This window comes from Microtus oregoni, unplaced genomic scaffold, assembly GCF_018167655.1.
Source record: "Microtus oregoni isolate MIOR12 unplaced genomic scaffold, Mior012 000000F_ref0000247, whole genome shotgun sequence".
Lineage (NCBI taxonomy): Eukaryota > Metazoa > Chordata > Mammalia > Rodentia > Cricetidae > Microtus > Microtus oregoni.
The window spans coordinates 83,186,372-83,207,032 of record NW_024543059.1 but is presented as its reverse complement, the minus strand read 5'-3'; the positions used below and the strand labels follow the sequence as shown (position 1 = coordinate 83,207,032).

The 20,661-nt window shown below is 34.9% G+C and overlaps 1 protein-coding gene across 4 annotated transcripts in view; it reads right to left on the bottom strand.

Annotated features, from left to right (window-relative positions):
* Positions 1–20,661, bottom strand: part of Ptbp2 (polypyrimidine tract binding protein 2) — a 61,908-nt gene that overhangs the window by 20,741 nt on the left and 20,506 nt on the right. For all 4 annotated transcript variants that reach the window (XM_041649569.1, XM_041649577.1, XM_041649585.1 and 1 more), the window contains exons 4-8: positions 15,641–15,813; positions 14,585–14,728; positions 9,027–9,191; positions 8,829–8,939; positions 1,678–1,873 (exon numbers count right to left, since the gene is read on the bottom strand). In XM_041649569.1, coding sequence (XP_041505503.1) covers positions 1,678–1,873; positions 8,829–8,939; positions 9,027–9,191; positions 14,585–14,728; positions 15,641–15,813 — 789 coding nt within the window. The remainder of the gene's footprint in view (positions 1–1,677; positions 1,874–8,828; positions 8,940–9,026; positions 9,192–14,584; positions 14,729–15,640; positions 15,814–20,661) is intronic.

The window sequence follows — 20,661 nt, the reverse complement described above, 5'->3', positions numbered from 1 at the left end:
ACCACAAAAATATATACAAGCTACACATTCCCCAGCAAAGTCCAAATGACTTCAAAATAGGCCTCTACTCAGGATCTAAGCACACACATAGCTACTTAGAATCCTATGTTATATATAAACAATGTTTTAATGGATTTTTTTGTATTTTACCCTCAATTTTTTTTTAAAGAAATGGTACAAGATTGTAATATCTTCATGCCACTGCCTACTTTATTTGGCTATTTCAGTTTCACCAATATACCTATCAAGTATTTAGAGAATGCCTAAGACCCACAAGCTACTCAATTACAAATCTTTATTCTTCTTTTGTACAAGTTCTGACAAAAATTAAAAGCAAAAGCTATCACTTGTTATGGCCTCAATCTTGACTGTGTCATTAAACTATGAATTCATAAGGCTTCAACAAGACCCATAGCAAATAAGATTCTGTCAAGAACACTCCTAGTAACCTAAAACATGTACTATTTCAGTCACAATAAGATGTAGTAGTGGTTGTACTAGAGATAGCAAATACTACTATAAGGGGTCAGTTTTTGTGTTCATTAGAACAGACTTCAAATAACAACAAACATTAAACTCATTATCACATACATATACCAACCATTTTACCTATTTGCAAGTAGATGTGATAGTTATATATTTACCGTATTTTCAACATCTGTCTGGTTTTTAAAATGATGGGCATAAACTTAAACTAAAATTTTAAGAGCTACTTTCTTCTTTCTCAACCATAAATCTTGAATTCTGTTTAGATAATAATCTGAAATTAAAAGTAGCATTAGTTGGGGATGGAGACTGTCCAGTGGTTAAGAGCACCTGTTGCTCTTGCAGAGGTCCTGGGTTTAGAATCTGGAGTTCACATGGCAGCTAATAACTGCCTGTAAACTCCAGTTCCGCAGGATTTGATGCCCTTTATATAGGCATTGCACACACATGGTATACAGACATATACACAGAGAAAACACACATAAATAAAAATGAAAATACTACAAATACCAAAATAAAAATTCCCAGAACACATTAAATTCATGAAAACTATTAATTCTGACACTATAAATCAGGTTGCTTATTCTAACAAATTTTTCTCCAATCTTCAGTCCATCAACAATCAGTTGCTTATTTTACACTGTATTTTACATAATTAGCACAAATGCACTGCAGGGCAAGGTAAGAGTCCAAAGGAAGAGCAATACACATTTTATGAAAAAATCTTCAATGATAAATTTTCAAGATTTATGGTACATTATACTTTTAAATACTCCATGTACCCACACTCCTACTTTTAACTGTGTTAATACTTTTGTTATTTCTGCACACTGCTAAAGCAATCAGATTAATCCTAAGAAGTAGGCATAAAGGCCTTAGGCTTAAATATCAAATCTGAAGCATACATATTTGGATAAACTTAACATTCTTTTTCATTCCAATTTTTATAAGGACAAAATGAGGTGACAAAAAGGGGATAAATTAATATACTTTTAGTTATACTTAGCAAGCTAAAGCTTTCCTTATAATGGAATTCATATACTCTTCTGAACAGACAAAACAAAAACTCATAAAATATGAACATAATTTTTTAAGGTTTAATATGTAAAATTAATCATACTTACAGGAGTTTAACAGGTACTTTTCCACCGAACAATGGAAGAAAGGTGGTATAGACAGTAAAAATCATACCTAAAAGGGATGTCTCCTTGGCAAATGCTGCAGCAATAGCTGGGTCTAATGCAGGCTGGCCATCTCCAGATGGAAGATCGGGTCGTGTATAATCCCTACTTTTATCATTGTTGTATTTTACATTCAAATTCACAAGTTTGGAAAAATCAATCCTTAGGGTACAGCAAGCATTATAAATATTTTGACCATCTAGGGCCTGTGAAAGTGAATAAAATGAATCAGCCATTTTAAATTTGAAAATCAGCAAAAACAGGAAAGGGATTACAATTTCATACATCAAGCCAGGCTACTTCCATTCTAAGTGTGTTAGTTTTTACCATTTACTGCCTTCATTAAATAGGAAATGCTATGTAATTCTAAAATACAACATTTCATCATCGATGCTAACAGTGCTAAGAGCTTAAAAAAAAAAACACGTAATAGTTACACATACAGTCAGCCCTAATAACATTTATTCATTTGAACAATATATTTACACACGTTTTATTAAGGGTAACACTAAAATGAGTTGATATGACTACTACCGGATGCCACACCGTATAAAGTTGTCTCATACCAAATAAATGCAGCCCCAAGATTTGTAACGAATCTCATGAAATGAAATAAAAACAAACATTTAAGATGAATTGTTTGACCTGAATCAGAATATCCTGATGAAATTAGAAAGATCAATGTCATTCCAGGAAATTCTGGAATAAAAGAGCGTCAAGTCTAGAGTTAAAAACCTAGACTTAAACCACTATTTAACCCTGAGTACCAATATAGTAATACAGAAAATAAAAATGGTAAGGGCCACTAAGTTTCCTTACAGGGCTATTGTTAAGAATAAATTAAGGATGCCACATATGAAAGTTTATCATGAATTATTTACTATGTTACTATTATCATGACTTGCTGCTGTTGTATATCAATCATTTCTAGTCTACCAAGATATACTATAGAAACAAACTATAAATGGGAATAATGAGTTAATTTTAATGAGAAGAGAGAAAATGTCTATTAATAAAAAGGTAAACTTCTATAGTTGGTTAGGTGTTTAAAGTACATAAAGTTTGGAATTCATTCAAAACATTAAAATATTCGTACTCTCTGGAACAATAATCCTTTCCCCTCGATCTACAAAAATGTTAGGACTATTTACTAAAGAGCAGGAAAAAAATTCATAATCAGAAGATGACAGGGATGGTGAAAACTAAAGGCATTTTATACACATTATGACAAATGACATTTGGATCAAGCAAATCATCACATAAAATAATCTATCATGTAACAGTAGTCACCAAATGTATCAACTTCATCAACAATTTAAGGTAAGATAATCCAACATCCTCCTATGGAGGCAAATAACGCACCAAAAATAGGTGTCTCTTTACAAAAAGTAAAGGCATTCCTGTAGGGAGAAGGCGAGCCAGGAGACAGAATCTGCAATTTCTATGCAGTCTGAATGGCACTGTTAGTATCAGTGTTGCAAATGTCTACCAGTGGGTGAGTAGACAAATTTTTACTCCTAGGTAAACATTTAAATATTATCTGGGAGCATACTAATTATTTGATTATTATTAAAGAGAAAATAACATCTGAGAAGAACTGGCTTGGATCACCATCCCTAGGTTAATGCTAATAGTACTGACAGATATTACCCAACCTACAACAGATTTCTGAAAGCATTATTTTAAATTAAAGCAATAGAAAGGTAGAGTTCCAAATTATCCACAGTCAATGTAGCAATTGTTACAACCCCCTTTGATATTTTCAATTTTAACTTTTAGAAAATATCTGCATGCAGATGAAAGATACACAGTTACACACAGACTGGTACGAGCTGGAGAAACACCGAGACGAAATTGAAATTATAATCAGGTGGAACAAAGGAGAGCAAAGCAGAAATCCAGACATTTTTCAAAAGGATTCTGAAGAAAGGGAGAAGGAAAATTAATGCCTAAAAAAATTTATGCAAGCTTCATTTCAAGCTGTGCTTGTAACTCTAAAGAGGAAGTGATACACAAACCCGTCCTGTGGTGGAACCATTAGCAATGCAATGATCTGACTTGAACAAAGATTTCTGGCAATTAAAGCTCAAGATAATGTGTAGCAAGCAGACTTCTCAAATGTTCCTACTTTCAATAAAAGTTTAGACACTAAGCAAAAATAACTGGGAAAAATTAGCCACAAAAAATTAATGTTTATATACCAAAATAGTTAAAATGTTAAAATAGAGTATACAATAAGTGTACAGTGAAATCTGCAGATACTCCCATGTGCACTAATTGTATGTGATTGTTATATTGAGAGACTGTTGGACATAAGACTTAGCTGATGTTTTAGGGAGCTCTAAGTTAAGTCCAAGTTCTCTGAAAATCTTACTATCCTGTTCAGTACTTAGCCAAGTGAGAAAAAAAAATACTCATCAAAAATATAAAATAGGGCTTTTAACAGTAATAAAGTAGTTCAAGTCAACTAACTGCAACAAAACTCTACACTTGATTATGTACAATTCTTTAAAACTGAACCATTATAAATTCTTATGACGGTGGAAAGTTAAAAACTAAAAGGTAGTATTAAGCAAGTTTAAGTAAACTATCTACAAAGCATGATCTCATGTCTCTCAAAAACATCTGCATAAAATTGTGAGTTCTTTGTAAGAAGGACTGAGGGACATGATCTTAGTGCTACAACCATCTCAGTTTTACTGTTGCTGTCTTAATAAAAGCTGAAGAGTAACCCACAAGTATGCAAAAGACTCTAGAAGATGCAGCATCAACATCTAGTATCTATAAGGAAGACATTCATGAGAAACTGTGGAAAAATATTGGGAATGCCAAGATCTTGAACTGGCAGATTTCAAAAGAATACCACAGATGCTAAAGCAGAGATTTGCAAAAGGATGATGTCTTGATGACTTAGACCAATGCTACTCACACTTTTGGTAAGGGACCAGCAGCTCAGGTCATTCTGCATAAAATGACTTTATATCAAAAATTTTGATATTCTCTAACTGCCTTTTAGGTATTTTTTTTAATGACCATATAAGTATTATTGTTACCTATGGCTTAGAGAAGCTTATTTTGGCAGTAAGTAGCAGTTACTGCACACACAAGTGCTCAGCACTAAATAACAAAACTGTATCATTCCCTCGAAGGCACAGAATATAAGAGCTAGTTGAAGGGGTGGAGTTTTATGAAAACTGTCTTCTGGGCATGACATGGACTTGCAATATTGAGCCCTCAGCATCTGCCATTATTTGTACAAGATGTGTGTAAGACTGCACCTTCCAGTATCCTATCAAAGAGAAATTAAGGCGGTGAGAATCTGCAGGCATTTATGATTACTAGGAACAGGCATTTTCTTCAGTAGTGTAGGCAATGGTAAGTTGTTCCTGGTGGTGATTTGAGTGAGAATGGCCCTCATAGGCTCATGTTTGAATACTTGGTTCCTAGTTGATGGAAAGTGTAAAAAAGGATTAGGGGGTGTGTCACTGGGAGTAGGGTTTCTTTCAAAAGCATAAGTCATTCCCAGTTAACTGTCTCTGCTTTGTGTTTATGAATCAAACGGAAACTTCAGCTACTGCCCCAGGACCATGCCTGCCTTCTTTGTTGCATGCTCCCTGCCATGATGATAGTCATGGACTCTATTCCAATCCTCTGGAATTCTAAGTCTTCAATAAAGTCTTCTCTAAGTTGCCCTGGTCACGGTGTCTGTTCACAACAGAAACGCAACTAAGACCCCTGTTCCTGTAAATAATCCTTGACACACACACTCCTGTAAGTGATCCTAATGATACTCATACATGGTGCGTAAGTGTACACACAGACATGCACACAAGCAGTTGACATGAAATAGAAAGGGAACTAGTATGGAAGAGGAAAGAGATCAATAGGAATGGTAGGAGAACAAAAAAGGTAATAATAGGTGAGTTTGATTAAAATATATTCTATATAGGTATGCATGTTATAAAGGTTATATGCATTATTAAAACAAGACAAAATATACAGCATTACTTGTTTTTAAACACTCAAAAAAAGTTCTATCAGCATAAGCACTAAGTAAACTACAGCTACAAATATGTGATTTTGCACACTGGCATAAGTTTAAAATTAAAAAAAAAGAAGAAAGCATTTTGAGCAACACCTGTTCAAACTAGGATGAAAACAGTGTTGAGGAACACACAAAAAGGAATTCAGGAATCAGAATGAGTATCTTGAAATAGGATGGCAAGAAGGAATAATAGCTCCATGTTTTCTGGCTTGTTAATGAGAACAATCTTGTGCTGAGATAGGGAAAAACGAGAAACCAGAAGTTGCAGTGAACATTCTATGTTTGAAAGTGTACAATGATTGCCTAGAATCCTAGTCTGGGTCTTTTAGTAAAGTTCTGAGCGAGACAAGTTAGCATAAGCACTATTCTAACTAAGCTGTATGAATAGAAGTCTACCCAACAGAAGCAAGCTGTGGAAGGGGAAAAGAACCACTGCAGAGGAAGGAGAAGTCTAGGTAAAAAGTGTGAGAGACCAGAAGGGAAAATACAAGGCAAAAACAAAAAACAAAACAAAAAGGTGGGATTCTCAAACTGGGCAGTGGTGGCACACGCCTTTAATCCCAGCACTCAGGAGGCAGAAGCTGGTAGATCTCTCTGTGAGTTTGAGGTCAGCCTGGTTTACAAGAGCTAGTTCCAGGACAGACTCTAAAACTACAGCGAAACCCTGTCTTGAAAGATCAATCAATCAATAGATGTGGGATTCTCAGTGTCAAATATTATCTACAGATTAAGCAAGATAAAGACTGAAAACTACTAATTAAACTGAACTACTCTAATGACCACGGCTAACTGTTAGTTGAAGGGGAGTTTTGGTAGACAGAGAAATGAGGAGGATATAAAAGATGAGCAGCAAACAGCTTTCTTAAGAAGTCTGATTATAAATAAAAACGAAGAAAGGATGGGGGATTGAGAAACATGTAGGGCAGTAGAATCAGCAAGATCTGCAGTAAATTCACCAGAGCTGAGCATATTTGAGATCCTGGAGATAAGCAGTTGAAAGTGGAAGATAAAAATCGAAGTAGACGAGATAATTATTACTAACAGAGCCCAAGGCAGAAAAGAATGAGGTCTGAGTCTGTTCTTTATGATTTTAAACAGGTGATGAAATATGCCTTTTATTAGAAAGTCAGGTATAAGTATCAGATTTTGTTAGAAACTACTAGAATTCTCATCGGATATTTTAAAAATCAGACAAATTAAAAGTGAGGAGAGACACAGCAAAGTGTAATCTGGCACTGTGTATAATAGTGCTACCGACTAAAAGATTGTGCAAAGATTGCCCCAAGAACGAATACTTTCTTACCACACTAACAAAACAGAAAGCATTTTAAGTACCAGATAATATTATTGTATGTAATAATCATCAAAGGGTTTCCCATATCATTTATATGGCAAAAAAAAAAACAGGGCAAGTTAAGTGTGGAAAGTAAACACCCCTTTGCTTCTATAATAGGCTGAGCTGCCAGAATGTGTACTTAAGAAAGTGTATTACTGAGCTGTGTGGTGGTGGTGCACATCTTTCATCTCAGCACTTGGGAGGCAGAGGCAGGTGGATATCTGTGAGTTCAAGGTGAGTCTGCTCTACGGAGTGAGTTCCACAGTATCTAGGGCTACACAGAGACACCTTGTCTCCGCAAAAGTGTTATTACTCTTAAAATTATCACTTTTCTAGACTTCTATCATAAAGAATGTTAGTGAGTATATATAAATAATCATAAATGTGTATGGTTGGATGATTATCTGTACAAAAGAATATATATAACAATTCTGGTTCTTTACCAACGTTAACTATAGATTATTTCAGACAAGATACACAGAACAGCTATTTTCTCTGCAACAAATGTAGCATAAATTCTAATCACTCTGGTTTACTGATCCTCTGTCAGTATTTTCCTCTGAATTAGGCAGATAAGAGATACACAGACACAAACAAACAAATATATAATACATATCAAGAAAATGTATACGATTTACAAATATGTCTGACATTGTGGAAAATGCTATAAACTCACAGTGTCTAGTCATTTCCAATAGTATAATTTCATACCACATTAATTTTGGCAACTCGATAAATATAAAAACTGTCCATAGTTGGGAGGCAAGGCATGTGAAGAATAATTATTTTGGGCAAGAAAGAATTTTAATAGTTAACCGGTATCTGAAAAGAAAAGCATAGTGAAATAAGATTATATAACCTGAGAATAAGCAGTTTAAGACTGAAATCCCTGAAAAGTTTAAAAATAATAAAGCTCTTTAAATCTTAATACTGTTTTATATTAAGAAAGTGAAAAGTGCTATATTACAATTATGCCATTGTTACTATAGCCTTTTGCCATCTGAAGCATTTTTTACTAGCCAAATATGACACTGTAAGTGAAAGCAAATGAAAACAAGAAAAAATTGGTCCAACTTTCACATGGATAATTTTGATCTGAAGAAATCAATGAAGTAGTAAAGAACATGATTAGTACAAAAATAAAATAAAAAGTAAAAAAAATTAGGTTGAGACTAGATAAAGAGCTGACTTAATAGTTTCAAAACATTTACGTTAATATGAATTTTTAAGGGTTTAATAATTAAATGAGATGGTATGACAAAAGAAGTTAAACAGTAAAAACATCATTGAATAAATTACACAGAAAGATTTAGGCATTCAGAAAGAATCTGAGTTTCCAATGGCATCATGACAAGTGGTAATTTTATTTCTCTACAGTCTAACCTTCCATATCTAAAAATAAAAAAATGATATGACTATAACACAGACTAAGAATCTAAAAATAAACTCTTAAGAACTCTTTAAAAACCGCTTAAGGAACAATGTAACTACAGCTGATCAGAATATCTGCACTATATATTGAAGTATCTGAACCAAATTACCTTGAAAAGTTACTCTCAAACACCTATCAAAAACTACATAAAACTGTTTGCACATACAATGCAATCCCACCATCTTACCAAGATCAGAAAGTTTTGTACCAAATGAACAAATTTATAACACAAGCCTATGTTACAAATGACCATAACAGCTACAGTTATTTCTAAAAATAAACTCTATATTAAATTAATACCAGAAGTCAATGAAAAACACATTACTATCCCAAGAGGCTCAAACTTACTAGTTTTGCTTGTTGAGCATTTACTGGATCACCATACTGGAGCAAAGCCTGAAACTGGTTATTTTTTGTAAATGTGATTATCTTCAATACAGCACCAAACTTAGAAAATATCTGTGAAAACATTTAAATCAAGGCATTATTACCTACTATATTATTTCTTCAAGTTATAAACAAGTATGCAAATTACATTACACTTACTTGGTGAAGGACATCAAGTGTTACAGGGTAGTACATATTGTCAATAATTATTCTAAGTACTGGACTCTGGGCTGGAGTCACTGCACTCTCACTGACTGTGGTGCCACTAAGAGGTGTATTTGCTGTCTGGACAGCTGTCACAGCTTGAAGAACTGCTTGAGCACGCTGAAATTTGACAAGACAAGAAGCTTAGTAGTTCAGCCATTATTTACACTTATATTTTGTTGCATATTATACTACTGTCTCTTTATAGTTCAAATATTCTACTATATTTGTTTCAAAACAGTTACCTAAGTACTATGGTACCGATGCTGACACAGATAGGCAATGCCTTTTATTTAAAAACAAACAAACAAAAAATGTACCTGGGCAGATATTTACACCCAGAAACCATTCAAAGAGAAACTCACTGAATTACAAAACCTTAACTTCATATTATTCACTTGATGAAACAGGTATACTGCAGGAAGGGACTATAAGTGTGGTCTTTCACTAAAATTACCATTAACATTATTTCTAATGCAATCTTAGCAACTGGACACTGGACTAAAAACAAGTATATAATATGCAAAATTATTTCAATGAGGACCTAGTCACCCTGATACCCAAACCACAAAAAGACTTAACAAAGAAAGAGAATTACAGACCAATTTCACTCGGGAACATTAAATACAGAAATACTCAATAAAACACCTTTAGTCAAATAGCTGGATAAAAGATTAACTCTAACCAAGCAAGTGAAAGAATTTATGACGTGAATTTCAATATTTTGGAGAAAAAAATTAAAGGAAGTATCAGAAGATGGAAAGATCTCCCATGCTCCTGGATCATAGGATTAACATAGTAAAAATGGCTACTTACCAAAAGCAATCAACAAATTCAATCCAATCATCAATATCTCAACACAATTCTCACAGACCTTAGAAGAACAACACTCAATTTCATAGAAAAAAATAAAAGTCCAGGATAGATAAAATAATCCTGTGCAATAGAAGAACTTCAGGAGGTATTGCCATCCATAGTTATTATAGTATTAATAGTAATAAAAACCACATGGTATTGGCATAAAAAGACAGGCAAATCAATGGAACTGAATCAAAGACCCTGACATAAATCCACACACCTAATGGACACCTGATTTTACAAGGAAGCCAAAATTGTACAATAGAAAAAAAGAAAACATCTTAAACAGATGGTGCTGATCTAACTGGATATCAGCATGCTGAAGCATTCAAATCGAACCATGTTCATCATCCCATACAAAACTAAGTGGATCAAAGACCTCAACATAAATCCAGTTACACTGAAACCAATACAAAAGTGGGAAATAATCCCCAACATATTGGCACAGGAGACAGCTTTCTGAACAGAACACCAAGAGCAAAGGCACTAAGATTGATAATTAATAAATGGGACCTCATGAAATTGGAGTTTCTGTAAGGCAAAAGATACTGTCAATAAGACAAAAATGACAGGCTACAGAATGGGAAAAGATCTTCACCAATCTCACATCTGACAGAAGACTGATTTCCAAAATAGATAATAAACTCAAGAAACTAGGTATCAATAAACCAAATAATCTGACTATAAAATAGGATATTAATCTAAACAGAATTCTCAACTGAAGAATCTCAAATGGTCAAGAAACACTTGAGAAGTACAACATCCTTAGCCATCAAAAAAGTGCAAATCAACATGAATCTGAGAAACCACCTTACACTGTCAGAATGGCTAAGATCAAAAACACAAGCAACAGCTCATGCTAGAGAGGATGTGGAGTAAGGGAACACCCCTCCATTGCTGGTTGAAGTGCAAACTGGTACAGTCACTTTGGAAGTCAGTGTTGTGGTTTCTCAGAAAACTGGGAATCAACCTACCTCAAGACCTGGCTCCATCACTCTTGGGCATAAACCCAAAAGATGCCCATTCATACCACAAGGACAACTGCTCAAGTATGTTCATAGCAGCTTTATTTGTAATAGCCAGAACCTGAAAATAATCTAGATTTTCCTCAATCTAGGAATGGTTTTAAAGACACCAGGAAAACAGCAAATGGACAGAACTAGAAAAAATTATCCTGAGAGAGGTAACCCAGACCGATAGAGACAAACATGGTACGTAATCACTCATCAAGTGGATATTAGCTGTAAAATAAAGGCTAACTATACTACAGTTCACAGAGCCAGAGAGACTAGGAAAGGAGGACGACCCAGATCTCCCTAGGAAGGGAAATAGAAGAGATTTCATGAGTGGACTGAGGGTAAGTGGGGATGAGAACATGAGTGATCAGGATGGAGGGAATGAGCGGAGAGGGAGAGTGCTGGGGGGGGGGGACTGTTGGGGGCATTTCGGAGTCAGGTAGAAGTCTGGCACAGGAATATCCCAGGAGACTTAAGTGGAGAACTCCAGCTTAGATACCTTGCAATAGCAGTAGCCTGAATTGGCCATCTCCTGTGACCAGAATGGAGCCTAGCCCAACTGTCATCAAAAAGGCACCATCTAGCAACTGATGGAGGTAGATGCACAGAACCACAGCCAAACAGGCAGCAGAGTGCAGAATCCAGAGGAGGAGAATGGAGTGTAGCAACCAGAGGAGACAAGGGACAAGAACACCACACGAAGGGTCACATAATCAACCAACCTGAGCTTATAGAGACTTGAACGGACAACTAGGAGGCCTGGGACTAACCTACACTCTGCATATATGTTACAGTTGTGTAGCTTGGTCTTCTTGTGGGACTCCTAACAGCTACAACAGGGGCTGCCCCCAACTCTTTTATTGGCTTTGGGATCCTATTATCCAGCCTTAATAAATGGGGAGGTGCTTAGCAACTTGATAAGCCATGTTTTATTGATACTCATGGGAGAACAGCCCTTTCCTGGATGCAGACTGAAGAGGAGGGGACTAGGGAATGGGGGAGAGAAGGGGAGGTGGTGGAAAAAGACTGGGGGGATGGGGAGAGGCTAAAGCTCAGATATAAAAAAAATAGATGAATTTAAAAATTAAAAGTAAAAATAAATTAAGGTGGTTTCTAGTATAACTGTTGAAAAAATTTCCAGATATATTCTGAAGGATATTTTTAGAGTATTTTATGGTAACACATATTTACTTGCCTCTCTTCTATTATGAAATATCAAAATGCCTATAAGTGAATACAATGCATCAAATACTAACAACAGGCTGAGAATGATTTTTATCAACTTTCCAGAACAAAGAAAATGAATGGAAACAGACTAAGAAAACAGTGAACACACAGCAAGCTGGGAACTGAACTGGCAACAACAACAAAAGAAAGGTATCAGAGCAACAACTGGCAGGATGACAAGATAGGGAGCAAAAACACAGATTAATAGAAAGTCTAGAAGATGAATAAGCAACACAATTCTTGCTTCTGACTCATCACCTCAACACTAAAAACAAAATATCCCTCAAAAGAATCAAAGGTCCTAAAAGGCATGTTTGCTAGTTCAAAATAAATGGCTCTGTGACAGTGATGGTGGGGCAGAACGGTCTACCATGACATCCAATTCCTCATTACTTTAGTCTGGAGAAAATCATATAGTCTCAGAAAATTCTAATTTTGCATTCTAACTTGAATAAAAATGAAGAGCAAGAAAGGAAAATAAGAACAAGATAAACTAAAAGGTAAAACTGAAGGAGATACCACTCAAACTCTGGAAAACTATTTTAAAAATAAACTGTACTTAGACTCTTCAAAGAACTGAAATGTATTCTCTGTGCTCAACCACAATGTAAAAACACACAAAACAAACAAAAACACTAAAGGGCTTTTGAAAATTAAAAACTTGACTTAATTTGAACATTCCTTCCGTATGTAATCAAATAGACTAGATAAGTGATTTATTCCCTAATCACTTTGAACTTCATTATGCTAAAGTCCCCTCTATTTGGAGCTTTAAGTAGCCATTACTATTTAAAATTATCTATCTAGGGATTCCCTATTATTGTTCCCTTTCTTGTATATTTCTTTCTTTTCAATCTTCTCAACTGATGATGGAAGGCACAGCCCAGTGAGAGTATTCAACTACCAGGTTCAAGACATTGGATTTAATTTATCCATAATAATACACAGAATGATGTGTTCAAAATATCAAAAATTAAAACAATAAATAAAACTGGGATAAGTTTCTTTTTAAGGAGACAGTTTACTAAGTGTAATAAAAAGCATATAGAGGTCATGCTGTACATGACCTCACATCAAGAACCTCACATAATCAAGCTCATAAAAGTAGCAAGAAGACTGGCTTCAAGGGCAAAAAGGACCCTTGAAGGATGATCTTTGATCAGGATAGGTCTAAGTGGTCTATGACAAATCATGAAAATTACAGCTACTTCTAAATTTCAAAATATTTTAAACATTCTCACCATTGAGAAATTAGGTATTTCAGGTAGTAGAGAAGCTAATATCTGATTACCCACAAAGGACAAATATAAAAATATCACCACTGTACTCCTTAAATACGTGCATTCACGATTTGCCAATAGATATTAAATAAATGCAAAAAAAAACATGAATAAGAGGTACAGAACAGATAACTTCTTTTGGCATACTTTCTGACTTCTTTGATTCAAAGTGAATGAAATTCTTATTACAAATTAAAACAATAAAAGCACATGGCATGTTAACCCTATCCCTTAAGAAAGTTTTACAGCTTATTTTTTCGTATGTTAGTAAAAATAATTTCAAGTCACTTTCACAAAGTGAGGAAAATCTACAAGAAATGAAGTTTTTGATATAACAAATAGCCAGATACATCTCTATCTTACAGAAGCAAATACATATAGTAAGCATTAAAAGCACTAAATTAAAGAAAATGAAAGTTCTTAGACCATTATGGCAATTCAACATGTTTGGGTCTAAAATTATCCTTATCTATTTTAACATTAATTTAAAATATCTTTTGTACTATATTTTCAAAAGACAAATTCATACAATCTTGATTAGTTTTTTTCCTAGAAAATATATCTTCAGGGTAAAAAATAAAAGCAAAAAACTTTGATAATGAAAAGAATACTAAGAATCAATCGCAGACACTGCATTTCCTAACTTACGTTTAAGCAACAGAATAGTACAATTTATAGTAACAAGTTCAATCTCTCAACGGTCTCTCCAGCCTCTCCGGCTTCCCCTCCTACATCTAACTCTAGCTCCAGCTGTGACTACAGATACTTGTCAGTGTTTGTTCGTTTTGCTGTTTGGTACTAGGAACTAAATAAACCCAGGACCTCAAACATGTTCAACCAACTCTCAGTTCTAGTTTCCATATTAAAAACTTTAAAATGTAACAAGAAATAGAAATTTCTGACAAAGTACTTAAATAGTAAAACTAATCTAATATTAATTTAGACCATGAAAATGAGTATCAGAAAGTCCCATATTTTTATAAATACTCAATATGTACATATATAAACTAAAATATTCTAAAGATAACAAGAAAATGCATATAGAAGCAATTTATTTTCTATTCATATATACTATTTATGAGATTCGTAAGATGCTATCAGCTCTATTATTTAGGTACCTATGTACACTCACTTGGTTTAGTGTATTATCTGTCTTTAGTTCTTTGTGATTGGAGTACTGGATGTAAATTGGTTGGTTACGAAGATGAGGTGTCACAGCAGAATAGTAATTAACCATAGTAATAGCTGCTTCCTCTGTTGCCAGTTCCAAAAATGCCTGAAAATGAGTTTTTAAAAAAAGCACAAAAACCAAAAAACTATGAATTAAATCTTTAAATAAGAATTACAAATTTTAACCCAAACTCAAGTATCTGTGTAATCTAGTTTGCTAATTAAACATTGCCTAGACTACAACCCTCAATTTACAACAACATTTTAATGAAGAGAATTTAGCATCTTATTGAAGGACTGGAAGAGGTGGGTTTTAAGAGCTTGTTGCTTTGGACTCAAGTTTACATCCCAACATCCATGTATACAGTGCCTCACAAGTGCCTTAAACTACAATTCTCTTTGGCTTCTTTAGGTACTTCCACTCACATGCATATACCCACACACATAAATAGTTTGAAAATAATACATCTCAGAAATATTTTAATTTTAAATATACAATTAGAGCTAATTCAAGCAATACCCTTGGAGAACAAACTACATCTGTGTTCCATCTATGACTTACATGACATTCTCTACCCCATAAATCCGTTTCTTTCTAACAAAAACTAGAAAAAAAATGAAACATTTTCTAGTACCAGAATTTTACTATTGCTACCCTAGAGGTCTAATTTAAAAAATATAAAGGGAAAAATTTTAAATGGTCGCCATAATTTTAACATTAGCTATATTTTAGAGAATGTTAAGTTTCATAAATTCTTCTAAATAGAATCATTAAATATTTTTAAACAAAATTTCATGTTTAATATATCTGGACCTTACTGCTACTGTTACATTTACTGAACGAGTATCTAAAATTTAAGACTGATTTCTACTAATGCTACCAATAAGCAAGAGGTGCTACTAGTGTCCCTCGTTTCTGCTATTTAAAAAACAAAAAGAAGACTTCTTTTTAATGAGGTAACAGACAATTCTCATTCTGGTGAGGTTTAGCATGTTAGCAATGTTTGAAGAACTGTACCTGGTTTTTTCCTTTCAGCATAAGGATGTTAGTCACCTTACCAAAAGGTAAACCTAAAGCAATGACTTCTGTTTCAGTCACTTCACCAGGTAATTTTCGAATATGAAGTACACGAGAGGGCGCCCCATCCATTTTATCTTCTCCTTTAAACTTCTTATTATCATTACCGTTGGCTGAAAGATATTCAAAAACACTCTTTATATTTTAGTAAGACAAAAGTACACAGATTTTCCTTATTTTTATGAAAAGCCAAAAATAATCTTAGAACATAGGTGAGTAAGTATGAATTTTTGAAAAACTAAAATTAGGCTTTTAAAAGAATGGAGAAATTTTAGCCATGTGCACAGTCTATGTAGAGAGAATAAGTAATCAGCAAAAAAATTAAAATTCAATTTCTTTCTTTCTTTTTTTTTTTTTTAAAGACAGGGTTTCTCTGAAGCTTCGCAGCTTGTCCTGGAACTAGCTCTTGCAGACCAGGATGGCCTTGAACTTAGATTCCCCCAGCCTCTGCCTCCAGAGTGCTGGGATTAAAGGCGTGAGCCACTATTGCCTGGCTAAGATTCAATTTCATATAAAAACTGTCCAAGTACATAAGTATATCACCATTTAATTTGTTTTCCAGACTAACAGATAACAGCAAACTCCCTTAACCCAAAGAGATACATTGCAAAGCCCCATTCTATATCTATGAACAGCTACAGATGGTTTTTCTATGTTCCAAGCATATGGCAAGGTTTAATTTACATTGGGCACAGTAAGAGCTTACTAAGAACAAATAATAAAACAGAATGAAACAACAACATAATGAAGTAAAAGTACATACTTTTGAATCATTAAAGTACTGGCAATATCCATTTCAATAAATAAATCTGCATTCATTATAAAGTTTCACCAAAAAAAGAAAAACTCTCTGTAATGACAGATGCCTATAGATTCGATAATATTCCATATGGAACTGTGTGTAAGGCATCTCCATATCTAATCAGTTGGTCGTAATTTACTAAATACTTAAGTGTATTTCTAAGACGTCTCTTGACATGAAAAATTCTTGTACATGCTAATATATTCACAGATACTTTTTAAAATAAAATTTAAATACTTTATGATGCCACAGTGTACACATGAAGGTTACTAAGGTTGGCAGCCAATGCCTGCTGAGGCTTCCAGGAGCCCGGAAGCCTCTAAGCGTACCGTTTATCATATAGTACTCAGTTCTGAAGCACTTTAAGGACAGTTTCTACTCTTAAAATCCAAACAAATGAAACTTTAAAAACTATTTCTACTCTTAAGTCAAATCCTGTTTCCTATTTCAATCTAATATCAACGTCTTTTTTTTTAGAATTATTTATTTATTATGTATACAGTATTCTCAGTATTCTGTCTGCATGTATGCCTGCAGGCCAGAAGACAGAAAAGGGCTCCAGATTTCATTACAGATGGTCGTGAGCCACCATGTGGTTGCTGGGAATTGAACTCAGGACCTTTGGAAGAGGAGGCAGTGCTCTTAACCGCTGAGCCATCTCCCCAGCCCCTAATATCAACGTCTTAATGAGTAAAGAGAGCAATCTCATACTGGACCCTGTGAAAGAATCATGTTGCTCTGGCTTCTTTTCTAATTATTTTCCTCACAACTGCCTATCTTATATTGTTGTTTGTTCAAAATATTCTTAAGATCTCCTATAATTCATTACAAACTACCTTTGCATTAAGATAGTACTCTGGTTAAAAACAATGTTAAAAAAATGAAATAAGCACGCACATTCATCTTTAAGTCTATCACTTTTCTGGACCAGCCTTTAAGGACCATCATTGACTGAGGACTATTTCTCTTTTATTTAATTAATTTATTTTATATCCTGACTACAATTTCCCCTCACTCCTCTTCTCCCACCCCACCCCCGACTCCCACCCCAATCTCTGTTTCTGTTCAGAAAGGGGCAGGCCTCCCATGAGTATCAACAAAGCATGACAGTATCAAGTTGTAGTAAGACTAAAACAACTCCCCTTGTTTTTAGGCTGGGCAAGGCACCCAGTATGAAGAATATATTTCAAAAGCCAACCAAAGCATTAAGGATAGCCCCTCCTCCCATCATTAGGAATTCCGCAAGTAGACCAAGCTACACAACTGTCACTATATGTAGAGGGCCTATGTCAGTCCCAGGCAGGCTCCCTGGTTGTTGGTTCAGACTCTGTGTGTTTCTATGAGCCAGGTTAGTTATTTCTGTGGATTTTCTTGTGATGTACTTGACCCCTCTGGCTCTCTTCAGCAGGATTCCGAGCTGAGCCTAATGTTTGGCTGTGGGTCTCTGCATCTGTCTCCACCAGCTCCTGGATGAAGACTCTCTCATGACAACTGGGGTGGTCTTCAGAGATGACTGACAACAAACAGATCAGTCAGCAATCTGATCACAGGAGATAGCCAGCTCAGGATATGTATCCACTATTGCTAGGAGACTTAGCTAGGGTCATCCTTTGAGATTTGTGGAAGTTTCCCCTTGCACCAGATTTCTACCTGACCCTGAAATTTCTAGTCGTCTCTTTCAGTACTCTTCTTCTCTATTCAACCCTCCAGCGGATCCCTCGTGTTCCCATCACTACCTGCCCCCAGTCGCCATCCAGGAGATCCATTCTCCTTGAGCCAAACGGAGGACTATTAACCTTCCCTTACTGGATCTCTTTCAATCACTTGAAATTTAAATATATATATATAAATACATATTGTTCTGTATTTACACAATATAGTTTTACACATATGGGTCAAACCAAAGTGACAGAGCCATTGTTCTAATTCTCTATCGTAGCCTTTTATTTACAGTGTAATGGTTAAGCTTGTATATCTGACTGGATTTAGAATTATCATGGAAACACATATGGTATATATACTAGGGTATATTCTGGATTAGTGAATATGATTTAGTGAATATGAACTTGATTTATTGTGAGTAAACAATTTCTAGGAGAGAAAACAGCAGAATCCTATAGTTAAGTGAACTGCTTTGAGTTCAAATCCTGCCAAATAGAGAAACCAACCTTGATTGATCAGAATTGTTTCCCTACTTACAAAGTGCTAGAAGGAACTATGCAGGCTGCTGGCAGAGAAAAGATCAATGGTCTCATCTAGCAATAGACCCACATGCTACAATACCAGCCTGTTTAGAAAGATGTGGCTGCCCACTGACGCAATAGTCGCTAAACAGCTATAGCAATAACCACCCACTTTCTGCTTCTCTGAAGCCTGCTCTACTGTAGAAATTCCATGTCTGTTACACAAACCTGTTCAAAAGTCTGTAACTGGGGAGACCATAGGCCCTGGGGAAAACTCACTACTATTGTTTTCTAAATAGTCATGTTGTCAAACTACCTTCTAAATATCTATTCATATGCACAGATCTGGATTACTCTCAAGTCTGGTCAGAGGCTTCTTTTGGCAGTGTGTAGCAGACTCACAGCTGATCAAAGTAATAAGCACATTAATGCCTTCTTGTGGATAAATCATCTTATTAACCTTCCCCTATCCAAGGCTCAGTATATGTAGAAACACGGCAGAAATATAAGAGCTGATGAAAAGGAGTGAAAGTTGTGAAATACAGATTTCTGGATATGACCAAGGCTGTTGGACACATTAATTCATAGCAACTATGGTTACCTATGTAAGATTAAGCCAAGTAAAATTCCAACATGGCATGTGGAGGAGCCACAAACTGCTCATGCTGATGATGAATGGCTAATGAAGGTCTCTTTTGTAGACATGTCTGCTGGCAAATTACCAGTGCCCCAGAAGATGGCCACACAGTCAAGCTAATATGGACAGCACTAACTAAAGGAGTTATTAGTAACAATAACAAAAGGAATCACTAAGCTGGAAGAGGACAGGATAACGGGCAATAAACAGGAGGGAGGTAATGGTGGATAGATATCATCAACATATAATATATATATGGACTTTATGAGTAAATTAAATATATTTGAAAGAGAAACTGCCAAATTTCTAAAGTAGTTTTAGAATTTTACATTACAACTGAAAAATTATCAAAACTCTTTCCAATACTTTATGTGATTATCTTCTTTGCCTAATATTTGTTCAAGTATTTTGATCAATTTCTAAAACTGGGTTGTTCATAATCTATAATCTTACTGTTAACATGAGTTTGCCCATTTATAAGTTTATATACAATCTTGTTATTAGTTTTTTGTTTTGGTTTTTAGACACAGGGTTTCTCTACAAAAAAGTCCTGGAACTCCCTTTGTAGACCAGCAAGGCCTCAAACTCACTGAGAGCCACCTCCCTCCCCCTCCCAAGTTCTAGGAGGCATGTGCCACCACCTCCCAGCTTTTAATATTACCTTTTATAGCTATACTCTTTGTAAAAAAAAAATATTTGGCTACACATGGCTTGCCTTTGTCTCTGAAGGGCAGACATAGTTAATTCTTTTTTTCAATGACTTTTGAGTCACTATCTACAAAATTTGTTTTCTTCTAAAAATGTTAAAACTTTCAGATTTACATTTACAACACAGAGTTCATTTCCACCTATATTGGAAGACACAAATCCAAAAATCACTTGCAATGGGATAGGAAGGCAAAATGCTACATAGTATTCCTTTAAATCTCTTTTCTCCTCACAAGACTTTGTACCTCCCATAAACCTACTGCCCATAAATCTGAGGACTTACTTTTGAATTCTCTCTATTGTGGTCAACTGACCAACCCATTTATCTTTAACCCAAAACAGTATGCTACATACCGCAGAATTATATAGTAAGAGTTTAGAGTATACTTAGTGGTCAACCTATCAGAGATGCATACCTTGTTTAGTCATTATCAAAAATCAAACAATCTTCCAGCTTTTTCACCATTATGTACTAGCTACATTTTTATCTTTTCTTAGAGGTATCACTAAGATTTTAGTATATAAGCTCAATTTCAGAATATTTTTATGTTAAAGTCAACATTATATTACTTAATGTAAAATATTAAGAACTTTGTCAAAAGTAATCCCATTTGTTTTTACTTTTGGGCTG